This window comes from Mugil cephalus, chromosome 1 (genome assembly GCF_022458985.1).
Source record: "Mugil cephalus isolate CIBA_MC_2020 chromosome 1, CIBA_Mcephalus_1.1, whole genome shotgun sequence".
Lineage (NCBI taxonomy): Eukaryota > Metazoa > Chordata > Actinopteri > Mugiliformes > Mugilidae > Mugil > Mugil cephalus.
In genome coordinates, this window is record NC_061770.1 from 20,408,055 (window position 1) to 20,423,661 (window position 15,607).

General features: G+C 41.2%; 2 protein-coding genes across 8 annotated transcripts in view; one reads left to right on the forward strand and one right to left on the reverse strand.

The window, feature by feature from the left end:
• Positions 1-24: 24 nt before the first annotated feature.
• On the reverse strand, positions 25-1,351 carry hes2.1 (hes family bHLH transcription factor 2, tandem duplicate 1). Its single transcript, XM_047604836.1, has 3 exons — positions 1,205-1,351; positions 913-1,096; positions 25-803 (listed from the first exon to the last, which is right to left on the reverse strand). The coding sequence occupies exons 1-3, from the start codon at positions 1,292-1,294 to the stop codon at positions 475-477; spliced, it is 603 nt and encodes a 200-aa protein (XP_047460792.1). The 5' UTR covers positions 1,295-1,351; the 3' UTR covers positions 25-474.
• Positions 1,352-14,056: 12,705 nt separating this feature from the next.
• The window catches only part of espn (espin), a 42,123-nt gene continuing 40,572 nt past the window's right edge, over positions 14,057-15,607 (forward strand). For 4 of the 7 annotated variants that reach the window (XM_047567880.1, XM_047567887.1, XM_047567895.1 and 1 more), the window contains exon 1: positions 14,058-15,208. In XM_047567880.1, the coding sequence (XP_047423836.1) occupies positions 14,909-15,208 (300 nt within the window). In that variant the 5' untranslated portion in view covers positions 14,058-14,908. Of the gene's footprint in view, positions 15,209-15,607 lie in introns of all 7 variants that reach the window. The other 3 variants (XM_047567890.1, XM_047567897.1, XM_047567893.1) reach the window with 1 other exon arrangement.

Consider the following 15,607-nt stretch of genomic DNA (forward strand, 5'->3'; position numbering starts at 1 on the left):
CAAAGATCAAACAACACGGTCATCTTTGTCGAAAGTTATTTATTGAAATTCTTCTTCTGACATAACAAGAGAAACGCCACAAAACACGTTGCTTTCACGTACACACACTGGATAGAATATTACTTAACACATAGTGTTTACAGACTATTCTTTTGCACAGACCAAAATACTTTTAAGTCCATCGTGCAAACCTCAAACAAAATAACCCTTGGGGTTTTACAAAAGTGTTGTCTACAACCCATATCTCTGAAACCCCAAAGAGGATTGCATTTTTAAAAAGTTCATAGACTTCAGTTTCTGTGAGATCTGTGCTCGTGCCCTCTGGCATTAAACGAGTCGAACGCTGAATTGACTTAATTTTACAGCAGCTTCAACTATTCTTTTTATATGCTAACACTACTGGCATGTTAATATAAATATCGGTAAAAAAGCATTGCAAAAATAAATAACACACATAAGATAAACGTCCACAATCTACCAAGGTCTCCACATTGCAGCGCTGACGGGCTGAGGGCCTGACTGAGCCTGACTGGGAGCCGCTGCGCTACTGCTGCGGGACTGGCTCTCCATTCTGGAGCCGAAGCTGGATTTGAGGCTCTGAAGTCTTTGCTGGAACTGAGGGAAAGCTCTGGAGCTTTGCGCGCAGCAGTTCAGGCAGGCTGGAGTGACTGTGGAGGACATGGACTGCTGCACGAAGTCGTTGACCCGCTGGCACGCGTCTCGATCCAGGCTTGTTTTGGGGAGCAGGGCGGAGACGCGCTGGAGGCAGGCTTTGTAGCCTTCTCTGTAACTGTCTGCGGAGTCTGGATGGAGAAAATGGGACATTTGATCAGTGGCTGGAACTTCACATGAAACGCATGAGAAATATGAAGAATACGCTTGAGTTATTCACATCGTAGAGAGGACGCTCACCTTTGACTGGGCTGGAAGGGAGGTCTCTGAGGAAGCGCACGGTCATTTCCAGAATGTCAGCTTTCTCCAGCTTGGAGTAGCGCGCGTTGTCTTTTCCAACAAGGGGCAGAATCAGGCTCTTCAAATGATTCAGACTGTCATTGATGCGAGCACGTCTTCTCTTTTCCAACAAGGGTTTCAGAGTCTAGAACAAAATAGAGTAATTCGTTATTCAGATGCAATTTGCACAGACAAAACAAGAAAACATGTCTAGTGAGACATCTGTGTAGTTTCTCTCTCTTCTCGTCCTTACCTTTCTGAGTTCGTTGGCTTGTTTCCTCTGGGCCACGGTGGACCTCGCAGGGAGAGGCTGGCTGGCCTCTGTAGTGACGCTGGGAGTCATTTCGTTTGCTGCTTGTTGCTTGTGCTTTTTTGAGGGGAGGTACTTGCTCTCGGAGCGGTTCAGCTGAAGTGTGCCGGAGAGTCAGAGAGCCTCCTATTTATACGGCTCCGGAGCGTCAGAGGGGAGGGGACACAAGCCATTAAACTGCGGCTTTGACACGGGGGGGGGGCGATGCCCCTGGGAGATGAGAAGAGGTCCCGTCTTGACCATCTGGTCCCATCGAGCCTCTGCGTCTATACGCTGGTATGCGGGTTTGAGTTTTGTGATAATGTTGCGTTTCACTCCGTTTAAATTTTAATGCTTAAACGTTTGCCCAAGATCTGAATAACGACGATGGGATGGTACCATCCCCTTATGTGTATTAAGGTTCAGTCTCAGGTTAAGGTTCACTAATCTTCTACGGCAAATACCGCATCCTAATCCCTGTGTCTTTAAAAATAAACTGATAACTAACTATTATAGTATGTGTTTATCATTATGTGTGCTTTTCAACTGAAAGAAACCCATAAACAAACGGGGGGACCAGGGAAATACATTCTCATGAGACACTTCAAAGCTGCTATAAATGAACAAGCAAATAAAAAGCTACATCCAAATAAATCATATGCCACATAAACACTTAAATTCACTGCGTTTGTGGATGCTCGTGTGGACTCCTGCAGCAAACAAAACAAACTCAGAGCCCAGAGTGAATCGGAGGTGACGACACTAATCTATTCTCAAAATTAATAAACCAGATACCCAAGCCACGCTATGTATGGATTAACATCTGCTTGTGGGCCTTCAGCAGCTTCTTTCCAGTATCAACAACACGGTGTTTACCTGTGGTTTAGAGGGAGGAGTATGTCCATACAAGCAAAGAGATGCGTGCATCTGTGGCGCATACGCATACATTAACATTAATGACAGAAAAGAGTCATGCAGTGTGCGTGTGTTTTCAAACGCTGAATGGAAAAACGCGTCGATAAATACGCATACGATACAGCAAAAGAGAGGACATCTTTGCAAGTCCTAGTCCTGTAACCTCCGCATAGAGTAACAGAGTGTGGCAAACTTAAACTTTTACGCTTTTTATTTCAACGCACTAAGATGGTTTGAGTTCTCTGCGCTGTTGCTGGTCGCAGACTGAACTGGTCTGTGTGCTGCCAGTAGGATTCACGCGTTCGGCACGCGCCACGACCGCGCAACAGATGGGAACACCCCCACAGCCCCCATCCGTCCTTGCACACACACACATACATCCCCTCCTCCTCCCCTGTCTGCCACTGCCGCTCCCATCAGCATCCCGGCTCCTGCTCCCGTTCTCTCATCATCAGTGTGCTTCAGCTATGGTTTTGTGTTCCGTCTTGTTTTTTGGAGGGAGGGGTGAGTCGTAGCTCTTAAACACAATGGAACAATTGTACTACACTGGCAACGACCAAAGAATAAATAACATGTTATAGGGAATACAATACAACCCACGTTTAAACACACAAAAAGACGTCTAATGCAACAGAACACACCAAAAAGTACATTTTAAGGATGCAACACAACTCTTAGCTCTTTAATACTCTTAAAACTATTTAAATTAAAGTTCGTTTCGCGTTTAATATAGTTTTTCAAAAGGGGTACGTATGATTTACGCACGACTTTTGCGTACGGGGTGTTTTAGCCAAGCACTCAGGTTTAAGAGGAGAGCAGCAGCCTGTGCATCAAAGTGAAACGTCTATATAATTTAAAGCCGCGAATTTCGGCAAAGATAAAGCTGCTCTTCGAATGCAAGCTGGTCCGCTATAGCTCGAGGGATTTTAACCCTCTTCGTTTGTCGAGCATTACAGATGCGTGGTGTTGCACGCGCCCTGCCCCTTGGGGCCCCAAATAACTGCCATCAAGTCCAGTCTGGGAACTGCTGGCCCTTCGAGATAAGACAAAAAAAAAAAAAAGTTCAAGAGAGGCTTCGGTTGGGACCCTTTTTGTCTTGGTTATAGCGTGGGTATCCATCTGTGCATGCTCGGAGGACAGTGATCCTTTGTTGAAGTACGTACAGAAAATGGAATCACTATTACACCCTTTTTCCTTTTTCTTTTGTTTCTTACATAAACTATATAGGGAGACATACGGACTCCCTCTTTGTTTTCTTCCAGCATTTAATAAAATCCCTTAATATTTGTGTCAGATTAAAATACGCAAAATCATTGAATACGTATTGTTATTGATGATATGAATAAGAACAACAGAAGAAGTCAGATTTGGACAAGAATATAATCCGTGTCAAAATTTTAAAAAATGTGTTCCCAGAATGCATGTAAAGTCTCAATCACTAAGTTTGTGTATAAATCTGTCAAGGTATTCATTTGGTTGGATAAACGGCATGAGACTGACACGAGCCACGGCGTTCAGGCAGATGGAGCTGAGACGCACTGAGGCGTGAAATCAAACGCGTCGAAGGACTCTGCGTAAAGGAAGGTGATCGTCCCTCACCGCGGCTAACAAGGAAGCTTCCAGACTCGTAGGCTCCCCAGCCTTCAAACCATGACTGCACCCGAAAGCATGTCTGGCATCCCAAGCCAAACTCTACGCCACTGAAGCATCTGTAGGCTGTAATACTGCGGGGTGATGTTTGAGACAGCGTCGACACAAACATGCCCAATTTGATAAATATAGCTCATTACACGGAGACTCAGACTCAGGTCTATATATGCAAGTAGAGAACACAAAGGATGATTAAAAAAAAAACAACTAGGTGTAAGCGGTGTTGAGTAACTTGTCTCATTTCAAAGTATGATGGATGAAACTTAAGTGCTTACTTTCGCCTTTCCCCGTGTGGGAGCTGGAACAAAAAAAGAAAATATATTCTATTTTCTTTCTAACTTTTGTTCAGTATAAATGAGATGTCATAACTTTGTGTAACTCTTTATTAAATGCAACACAGTGTGTAGAATATTTACAATGCAGTACTGTGCAAACGCTTTTAGCAGGTGTGGAAAAAGTGCTGTAAACTAAGATTGCTTTCAATAATAGAAATAATGATTGTCTATTTTTTATTAATCTGCAAAATGCAAAGTGAGCGAACAAAAGAAAAATCTAAGTTACATTGATATTTGGTGGCAAAAAGTCAGTGATTTTTGTGGGATTGTAGAGGCAGTGGTCGACTGAGGAAACTTAGTGCAGCAGATCCATCCCTCTGACATAGAAACAAGGCCAAGCGACATTTCAACTATGCATGAAAACATAGGGATAAGGATGCAGAAAAATGAAATGGCAGCAGGTGCTTTGGACTGATTTAAAATCTGAAATATTTGGTTGTAGCAGAAGGCAGTTTTTTCACTGAAGGGCTGGAGAGTGGTACAATAATGAGTGTCTGCAGGCAACAGTAAAGCACGATGGAGGCTCCGTGGTGGAGGCTTGGGGCTGCATTTCTGCAAATGGACTTGGGGTTTTGGCCCTTGATTAAGGGTGTCCTCAGTGGTGAGAAATACAGGCTGATACTTATCCATCATGCAACACCCCAAATTTATTCTGCGGCGCGACAAAGACCCCAAAGATACAGCCAAGGACATTAAGAACTACCGTCAGTGTAAAGAAGAACAAGAAGTGATGGCGTGGTCCCTACAGAGCCCTGATCTCAACATCATGGAGTGTGTCTGGGATGACATGAAGTTATTTTTGAAGATGTTTGGAACAACCTACCAGCCGAGTTCCTTCAAAAACGGAGTAACCAGAAGAATAGATGGTGTTTAAGACAGTTTTTGGTCACAGACCAAAGAATGGTCACACCAAACACTGATTTGATTTAGATTTCTCTTCTGTTCATAAACTGCATTTTGTTAAAATAATCCATCTTGAAAGCATTCTTAGTTTACAGCATCCCCCCTACCTAAAACCTTTGCATAGTACTGGATATTACAATGCACAGATATCTTTATTATTTTATCACATTGTTGTTGTTTGTGTTTTCTTTTGCATCCGTGTATAGTTGTGCTGCGCTGAAGTGAGTCATAGACAAATACGGTAGAGAGATGGTAGACAGAGTGATAAATAGTGGTACACATCGCCCTTTATTTGTTTTCTACAAACAAATAAAGGGCGTACATTTATTGAGTTATAAAGGCAATAAAAGGGGACCGTCAACTGCACCATTAAGAACAGAAAGATGATGCTAATACATATTCCTTTGGGTTAAAACTGGTCATTCTCATTGCTGCTGTAACGCCATGATTTGTTGGAAAAGTCTCACGCTCGTGGGTTTTTCACTCTTTTAGTTTTTTTGCACAAATCTTAAACAAGGCAACGCAATCCTGGAGCCCTCTGTCTTTGACCATGGCTAAAAACATTCAACATCTTCAGCTTATTAGAACTGAAAGCATGACAGAGATGACAGATGACAGAGAGAATAGTTAACTATTCAACAGTTATTCAGATGAACCAGTTAATTACTTGACTAGGTTTTCAACACAAAGAAAACCAAATCCACCTTCCTAACTGTGGCTCTACTTTGACTTGATGTGGTGGTAAACTGAACCCCTTTGGTTTTCACTCCAGACATAAACAACTTTGGCATCGCTTCAGGCTGTATAAATGTCTGCTACACATGTTCTAATCAACGGAGGAAAAATTACCGTTTCCATTTAAGTGGCCTCCATAAATCTTTTAGTGGGTTGCAAAGAAACCAGAAAGTTGATCTTAACTGACTCCAAAATGAACCACCACTTGTGTGTAACCATCATTTTGTGTGAGCGCAGCCCCATGCACGGCGTGCATCTAATTGAAGGCAACCTCCTGCATAATGGAGCAGCTTTGTTGCGCCGTGAGACACTAACATGGACAATGGGGTGAACTGAACTCACTTCCTTTCCATTCCAAAATCTTGAGTCAACATTTATTTAAAGTTGGAAACATTGCGATGAGTCACTGAGTCAGTTTAAATAACCTAAAAGAATACTCAAACATAAGAGCATTTAAAGGTAAATTAAACATTAATGCAGGACATTTAAACATCAGGAGCAACGTTCTACAGAATTATAAACTCAACAATTTCCCCTTGAGCATCACTTTGCAGCTTTCCCCCCCTTTTAACAGTATTAAACATGTGAGAGAACCAGACTTGGGCTTCTGAGTGAATTAACCTGTTGGGTACAGTCAGAGTTCATGCTCCCAAAACTGACAAATCTAACTTTCTTTCAGTAATTCTTATGTCTTTTCCAGAAAGCATCAGCAAGAGTAAAATAAGGCATGTGATTTCAAATCTTTTGCACATCATAGTTCAAGCCTTGAGTCAAGCAACAATCAGATCAAGAGGAGTAACTAACGGACGCCTTTGCTCCACGTTGTGGTACTTTACGAGGCGGTGACCGTCTGTGCTGAAGAGCGTGAAAGTGTGAAGACAGGACAGGTGAAAGGCGCCTGTAACGTCCGATTCTGGCTCCGAAGTCACCCACTGATCCCTGACAGTACCGGGTTTTGTGGCTCCACATGAAGTTATTGTTCTCTGCTACTTAAAGTGACTCAGTAAGACAGAGAGAGATGAAATAAATCCTGCTGGCTGCTTCATTTCAAGTAAAGAATGAAAACCAGAATAGCATGGGATGTGCCTCAATGAAACAAAGAATTCAATGTTGGGATTTTATTGTAACTAAAGCTGTGTCAAGACTGGAAACTCTCAAATGAATAATAGCTTCAGAAAGTCATTGGTCATACTGCAGATAATCCAGTTTTGTGTATTCTAGTCTCTCTTTGTTAATCAGGACACTCATTTTCCTTTGTAAGGTGAAGTATTGCTCTTGGTTAGATTCAGTTTTAGTCAAAATATCACTTTATACTTTATCATTATATAGAGAGTAAATGGAGTGTGCAGAAAATGTTAAATATTTACTAAAAATAAAACACTATTTTATAGTATTTGCTCATTTTGTCCAAACACCGGAGGGAAGGATGAAAAAAAAACACAAAAAAACATCGTCTGAGCTTCCCACGCTTAAACCAACGCCATTTCCACAAAGCATCTGCCGCAGCAGGACGAAAAGTTTTTTTTTCTGCTACACACGTACATTTGACGTCACTGAATCCGTCCGAAAGTCTGCGTCGGCGTCCCTTCAAGTCACGTGTTAATGCGAGCCATTAACAAAAGATGGATATGAATACAGCACATTTAAAATAAAACATGGTGCAAAACAAAACTGTCATCAAACTATTTACCTATTTTATACAAGTCCAAAGAAAACGTCTCCTAATGATATCAGATTTATTTCAAGGAAGAAACTATGGAATAAAACCTTAAACCTTACAATGACTTGATTAGGAAGACTAATAAAAAAATAAATATGATGGATGAAATCCTCCTTCAGGACTGTTTTAATCTTTAGTTGCTGTTGAAACGGCATCTGTAAAGCAGTAATTCAGCTAGATGATCATTTTGGAGGATATAGTTTGTGGTGCTGTTAAACTGCATTGAATTAAAGACTGAAGTGTTTCTATTATTCATCCTAGCACAATGAAATGGAGAGAGACAAAAGCTGAACCACAACCTCCGTTAGATCATACGATTTAGTGCAGGACTGTTATATTAGAATGCATTCATTTCCCCTAATGTACCTAATAAATTGGCAAGTGAGCGCATGCCTCAAACACAATACAGACGCTCTGTCATTCATCACGTCTATCGCCCCCTTTCCACTTAGAAAATTAAGTTTTATTACAGTGCAAAGCATCAAGCCGCGGCGTCGTCTGTAGTTTCAGAGGCGCAGGGAAGAGTTTGGTGTAATTGTACATGAATGAGATGGGTGGCTCAGACAGGATTTGAATATCCAAAGAAGCCTAACCAAGCCAAACGCCAAGCTCCAAGCACACATCTGGTGGCGAGCATTTGTTTTTTTCCTCTTCAAAGTTGACAAAGGTAAAGTTGTAGCGTCGCATGGGCTTCTCCGCCAATAGCTGCTCGTTTCCAGCTCTGACTCACTCCTGCGCCTCGGTGTGCGCTCCGCACAGAGCCGCCGGTCTGATGCTGAGAGGTCACGGATGACACAGCAGAGATGCTGCCACTTTAAAACATGCATTTCTTTAGATTTTAAAAAAATAACGCAGCGTGATTAGAGGTGACAGCGTTCCGCGTACAGCCACAATGGAGGCATTGGACGGGCGACTTGTTGGCGGGGTTTTTGAATATTGGATTCGGGATCGAGGGGAAGTCATTGTGCTGCCTTATCAGGGGCACGAGAACAGCACGAGCCAGGAGAACAAAGGCAGCAGATGGTCTTTCCTGCTCCGATAAATGATTTTGAAGTTACAGGGAAACACAGTGCCCATTAAGAGTTGTCCGGGGGGAAATTAAGAAGTAGGCAGTCAATCAAGAATACAAATGTAGACAGAATTATTCCAAACTACAACACTGTCTAAAATGTTCCATAAATACGTTTTTTCCCCTTTATATCTAGTTCATTATCGTACTGTATTGTGTATACAAATGGAAAACTACAACAAACGCAGCCATATCGCATTTGTAACTAAATTCTAACTAAAAATGTGATGCCACGACATTTATTAACGTATGTCAACACGTATAAGCACTTTTCCGTGTTTTTGTAACTTTTCTTGCAGAATTAAGTCGAATTAATATCTCGGAATCAACAAGCAGTTTAAACGGTTCTACAGTTGAGAGTCAGATTGCAGACTCATTATAAAATTAAACGAATAAAAACAGTCCAACCATAACCCTATGTATTATCATTATGCTGTACATGTATTGTTTTCTGCGCTGTTGCACGCTCCTGCAGGATCACAGCAGAGCCATGAGCGGGTGTGGTCTACAAGAGGTGCCCGCCCACTGAGAGAAGCGTCTATGTCATTGAGCCACAAACCTCGTGTTGCAAAAGGGCGCTCAATACAACTGCAGCCTTCAGCCAGCAACGACCTGCAAGACCTGCAAGACCTGCTGCTGCTGCGTGGGCTTTAAACGACGAGCACCGCACCACTCACGTCACACCAGGTAGGTTTTTCATATTTATATTCAATTTAACATGATATTTAGCTTGGAGGCGTTTGCGAATTGATTGTATTTCTTAATGGATACCCCCAGTTTAACGTCTCACTTGTGTTAAACTAAATGCCAGTTGATGTTTTTCATAAAATGAACAAAATGAACATGCCATATTGTCGTGTAACGTTCTCTGGAACCTGAGACATGTGGTTTTGGCTAAGAGGTTAAAAATGGCAGATAACCTCAGTTATCAGAGCTATAACACCAGTTTATGGGACTTTATAATAGAAGTAATATCTCATTTGCTTGTATTGAGGTACAGATAAATTATTTTATAGTGCATGTATTTATAGCTGCTGTAAAGCAATCAAACTTGGCATGATGTTGCTAAAGACTTAAAAAGATGGAATCTTGAGCCCTTTTGGCTTCGTGTTCTGCAGAGTTATGATGCATGTCTTGTCAAATCACTTGTCCTGTATCTGTCGCTAATGAGCCCCAGTGTGAGAAAGTCTGACCTGAGAAATTCTCACTGCAGCTCACGGATGACTGGGTCCCTGTGGGACAGATAACACGCCTGCATGGTGAGTTCAAGGAGACTGAAGAATTAAAGCTGCGAAAACTAATAAGAATGACAATAATCAACTGTTGTTTTTCAAGCATCCAGCTAACTTGTGCTTTTGTTAACATTACTTGTTATTTCTTTAAAATAATCTTTACTACTGTAGTAAATAGCATAGTGAGGGAAACTATAATAAACTATTTGCTAAAGTGATTATGTCTTTTATAAGCTTACATCAGTCTGGAGCCAATATGATATTTAAAAATAAATATTTAGATCTGTCTATAAGAACATAAAGGGAAGAGGGGGAAGTATTTATAGTATAATACACTGGTCAGATATAGAGAAGACAGACATTACAACACTGCATCTCAATTTGTGTGTGGGTTAAATTTATGCACAAAAAACAAACAAACAAAACTAAACTGGAGCATATCAGATTTTCTGATTAAAGCTCCATGCTAGTTTTATCACCTGCACTGGTTATTTACCACCACTCCCGAAGAGGCTACCCTGAAATACCCACTCTATAATATCCTAGCATCTAAAGCAATGTTTACTGAATGAAATGCAACTTGAAGTTTCAAGTTCATTGCCAATAAAATATAATATTTTCATTCATATGATTCAATTACAGGTGCTTGAGTGCAAGGTGTCTCAATGAGGTTTAAATCAGAATGCTTTATTAATCCTTCAAATAATGCTCGTTTATTGTAAGAATGAAAGAAAATTATATTTAGCCTATGTTTCATTTGTTTAAGTGAGGTCTCCATCTACTTTCAAGACTTGTGAAAATATGCTGATGTTTCAAAAGAAACAAAGAAAGAAAGAAAGAAAGAAAGAAAGAAAGAAAGAAAGAAAGAAAGAAAGAGTTTGGGAGGGTAGAATGAAGAAGTGTAAATAAAACAACTTCCTCTCTGTCTGTGTGTGCGTCTTCTTTCAGCTGCCTAATAAAGTATTTTGTCTGGTCTCCTTTTTTCATACAAGTCTCTTGAGACAATGTGAATCGTTGTCGACGCTATAAAACTTAAATTTAAAGCAAATGGAATATAAACGATTTTATCGTGGTTCATATCCAATAAGTTTCTTTCTTAGATGGTATTTTAGATCACGGCAAAGACGCGACGATTCTCTCTGTGGTTTTTAACATAGACCGGTGGACCCCTGCTCCCCTGCACGCGCCTACGTTTACTGAGGCAAAAGCAATTAGTCTCTGGCACGCGCCAACCAGCTGAGCCGTTGCAGATGGTCGCGAGGAACTGCTCTATAAAATAAAATAAAATAAAATAAAATAGAGCACAATAGAGCACATTAAATAAAGCACTAAGTATACAAGTATAAAGTATTAAAGTATAAAGTATCATTGTTAATGATGTAAAGTGACAATTCTGTTATTCTGTCTCATTATGGAGCCTTTTTCGTGCTCATAAAAATATAGTTATAGTTTCGGGGAATAAAATCGTTAAAGTAGCTGTCCTATACATTAACACCACAAGGACAGGGTTTACGCTCAGTTTTTTGCATCATATTATTTTTCCCCCACACTGAATTTGGGGCGAACTGAGCAGTTGTACGATCTTTGTGCTGTTCCTACCGTCGTCATGTGACCAGGGTTGGATGTCTGGTCACCAGAGACATGGACTTGAGCAGAAAATGTCCTCATTTGAATGTTCCCGCGCAGTAAAGCTCAGCAGCAGATGTGACCATACAATAGTCGGGGGCCCACGCTCTGAATAATCGAGTCCAATTTGAATAACTGTCGCGCGTCCGACGCGTGCAAGAAATATCCCGGCTTTCCCAGGCTCAGGAGGAAAACCGTTGGCAGGTCCCTTCCCCTTCAATGGGGATTTGGGTTCTCGCTGCTTGAAATTGTGGGAAGTTCTTTAACGGACCCTGGGAAAGACTCCTCCATTACCCACACTTGATTAAACCCTGTGTTAGAGCCGTCATCAAAGGCTGCAGCTGCACCGAAGAAGAGTCCTGCCTTTATAGCTAGGATTTCACTAACAAAAAAGGCAGACAAATAGATGGATGGAGGATACAGCCTAAAATAAACGCCTGTTTAAGGAGGCAATTAAATAATCTAGCCTATGCCACGTTTCACACAAAAATAGACAATTCAGTACATTTTGTGGATAGTTTGTGCCATAAGGCAGGCGGTATTTTTCAAACAAACTATTATGTGTGCCATTTTAGTCGACGTAAAAACCTTTTAATTACCACCTAGATACTGCTTTAAAGCTTTTTATATTGAAAATAAACTACATTCCTATATAATACTATACTCGTCATAGCCATCTTGTTAATGCCTACAGTTTAAGTTATGATTGAGTATAAATTATGATGGGTTATGCCAGGTTATCTATGAAAGATAATCTGGCTCTGATGTAAAGTGCCCAGAGTTAATATTGTCCACTTCCTCTGGGGAATTGTAGCTAGCACTAATCAGAGAGCTCGTGGGAATTCCCCCCTCTCCTTCCCCAAATTGGCGCGCGGTGTCAATGACAGTTGGACCGGTGCAACAGATGGGCAGAAGAGGCACGCGCCGAGCACGAGACTCGCCCTTCTCCTCCCCCGAGACCCCGACCCACCACCCCCACCCCCACCGGCCGCATCCTGCGAGTAAAATCCATCAAACTAATCTGTTACGGAGGAGAAATGTGTCGAACCAGATCTGAAGCAGAAAGTGTTTTGTGTATAACAATAATAATCATTATTTTAATAATGCCCCACAAATTGTTTCATCAAAATAGCATACAATATCAAATAAGTAATAACTGACGCCATATATTGATTATTATATTTTCATAGCGTACAAAATCCCTAACCTATAGGTTATTTTACTGCTGAGTGTTATTATTTTGCTTTACAAAAAAAGAGTATTCAAGTAGGCTGTGTGTTTTTTATTCATTTTAATTTAACAATCCTATACGTGAGAGTTTACAGTGATTTCAGTGAGCAAATACAAAACGATTTGCTGACACCTCAGCACCTTTGCAGGTGCAAATTATGAATCTTTCCTGCCACCGTTTGGTGATGGAAAGTATTACAGTTCATCTCAATGTCAGTTGCGTGGAAATGTGGCTTACTGGTCTGTGCGCAATTTGCATCCACTTTCTTTTGAAAATTACCCTGTCACGTAAAAGCTATGGGTGAAACCAAGATGAGATAATATTGCGGTTTTTATTATCAGCGAGTCTGTATAGCAAACTACAAACGGTCAACCTCACCTGTAGGCGTCGGCTTAGTTATCTGACTGGATGAGTGTTACACAGGTCACAGAAAAACATGCATCCATTTATGTTATATTACAGTAAAATTATTGTTACATATATAATCTTAAAATATAAAAATATAAAATATAAAAAATATAGGTACAAGGTGAGGTCTACACAAATATTACAAAATATTATCAAAATATAAACTATATTGGGTTGTGGTCCCATTCACATTGTAAGCTGTACAGCCTTTCACAGTGGTTGACTGAGGAGAGGTTTATTTCAGCTACTGTGTATGCATTTAGACATAATCACCCCATTTAAATGTGAATAGTATAAAATATACAATACACAAACTTCAAAAATTGAAACTTGAATTAAATCTAAAACTCGTATTAGTTAGTTAGCTTCACTTGTTAGATAAATGTAACAGAATAAATGGAAGTGTTACCTGTGACATAACAATGAGTTATGTCACAGGAGTAAAACTTGTAAATTTCCATAAAGGTGGTGATTCAACTGGAAGATCGTTTTGAAGCATGTAGTTTGAGGTCTTGTTAATCTGGATTTGATCAAACTGACTGAAGTGGGGTTGATAAAATAATAGGAACATGTGTCAGGACATCACAATACAATTCAAAAAGTTCTACAACAGCCTCCACAGTGAAGATACAAATGAATCGGCAGTTCTCTCAGATATTTGATGAAAAAATGCTCAATAACCCCCATGAATCTAAAATTCAGTCTGGACCATTATATTAGAGTACATTAATTTTCATTAGTGTATCTAATGAACTGACAAGCAAGTGTATAATTAAGGTAATTAGATTAAGGTTGCAAAATAATTTATAAATGATCTGAGCCACACACATTCAGGTTTAACAGACGACGTCTCTAAAATAAATATAAAAATAATTATCCATAGTAATGAGCTAAAGGCAAAAATAGGGGTTTAAATATGATTTAAAAACCTAATAAAAAAATTCTCTCATCAATTCATAGTGTACGACGACATTGTTCAACTCTGTCAACAAACTATTTGTCAGGGTTAGTTTTATAAAAGGCCACCAGATGGACCTCTACCTGAAAACTGCAGGTGTCCAATGATGCTGGCTTCACTATGTAAAATTAATGCCGGTGAAACTGCGTGCCACCAAGACTGGGCGTGCGTTCAAATGACCCATTTCTGAATTAGTATTTACCCGTGGATGTATAGCCACTTGAATTACACCTACCATCACAGTTGTAGGCTGTAACTTTCTCTGTCGGGCTACGATCAGAGCTCTAAGCAGCCAGTCCGCACTGCTCCTTTAATTTCTGAGCCGCTTTCCAGAAAGCAGTAACCTGTTACAGGCTCAGCGATCCTCCCCCTGATGGATTATTTAACAGGCGCTGAGTCCCATGTCGCCATCTGCTATAGGAAGAAAAACACTACGGTATATTCTCCGAGGTAGGCGACAGGCGACAATTACGCGGCAGCAAAAGGGCGGAATAAACTAATTCAATAAAAATATCCTGGAAGAGGGGAAAAGTAAACTTGCGCAACAGGTGTGAGACGGAGCAGAAGCGGATAACTGGAACATACCGACATAAAAGGTTGGTTCATCGCTCCGATAATAACTAAACGACTGAGTTTGGTTTCAAGATGTAAATAAAGTGTCGCTTACTAAAATGCGTAGCTTTTGAAGGGGAAACTGAACTTGCTTTTGACCGTCATCACCCTGGAAACATCCATGGAGCTATAAACGATCCATCCCGCGTAATTTACCTGGTGACTGTCATGATCTGAGGCTTTGTGACTGCGATGCTGACCCCATCCGCTCGGTGAACCGATCGGGGTCAACGCACACAACCAGAGGAAGGAGTCGCCCGCTCTGCAGAAAGCCATGGTGGTGGAGGGCGACAAGACGCTGCTCGCAGCGAGGCAGGGGGACGTGCAGGCTCTGAAACTGCAGCTGGCGACGAAGGCGCTCACCAGCGACGTCAAGGATGTGCTGGGGGCTTCGCCCGTTCACCACGCAGCCCGGGCCGGGAAACTGGCCTGCCTGCGTTTCCTGGTGGAGGAGGCAGGGCTGCCGGGCAACTGCCTGGCCAACAACGGGGCGAGCCCGGCGCATGACGCCGCAGCCACCGGCAACCTGGCGTGCCTGCAGTGGCTGCTGACCCAGGGTGGATGTCGCCCTGAGGTAAGTGACTTGAGCTGGGGTGGGAGACACCTGGCTAGTTGTTTTGCACCCGTGTAGAACTATACATAATGTATCCAGAGTCCATTAACTACTTTTAGGTCATTTAACGACTTTAATGTACACACTTAATATCAAAAACACTATTTTGAAGTTGAAACCAGACCTGTGCAATATTTGACACAAGGCTAAACACATACAATTAACGTCCAACCTGCTCAATACTTCAAGCTTGATTGAAATTCAACCTGTGTCATTGAGAATTAAACAAATAACACATCGCATATACATTCTATATGTTTTGTGTTGCTCTTTACCTCTCACATTAACATGTTTTACTTCACGTTCCTTCTTGTCTTCAAAGACCAGACCCCAGAAGCTATATCTTCAGTGGGGATTAGT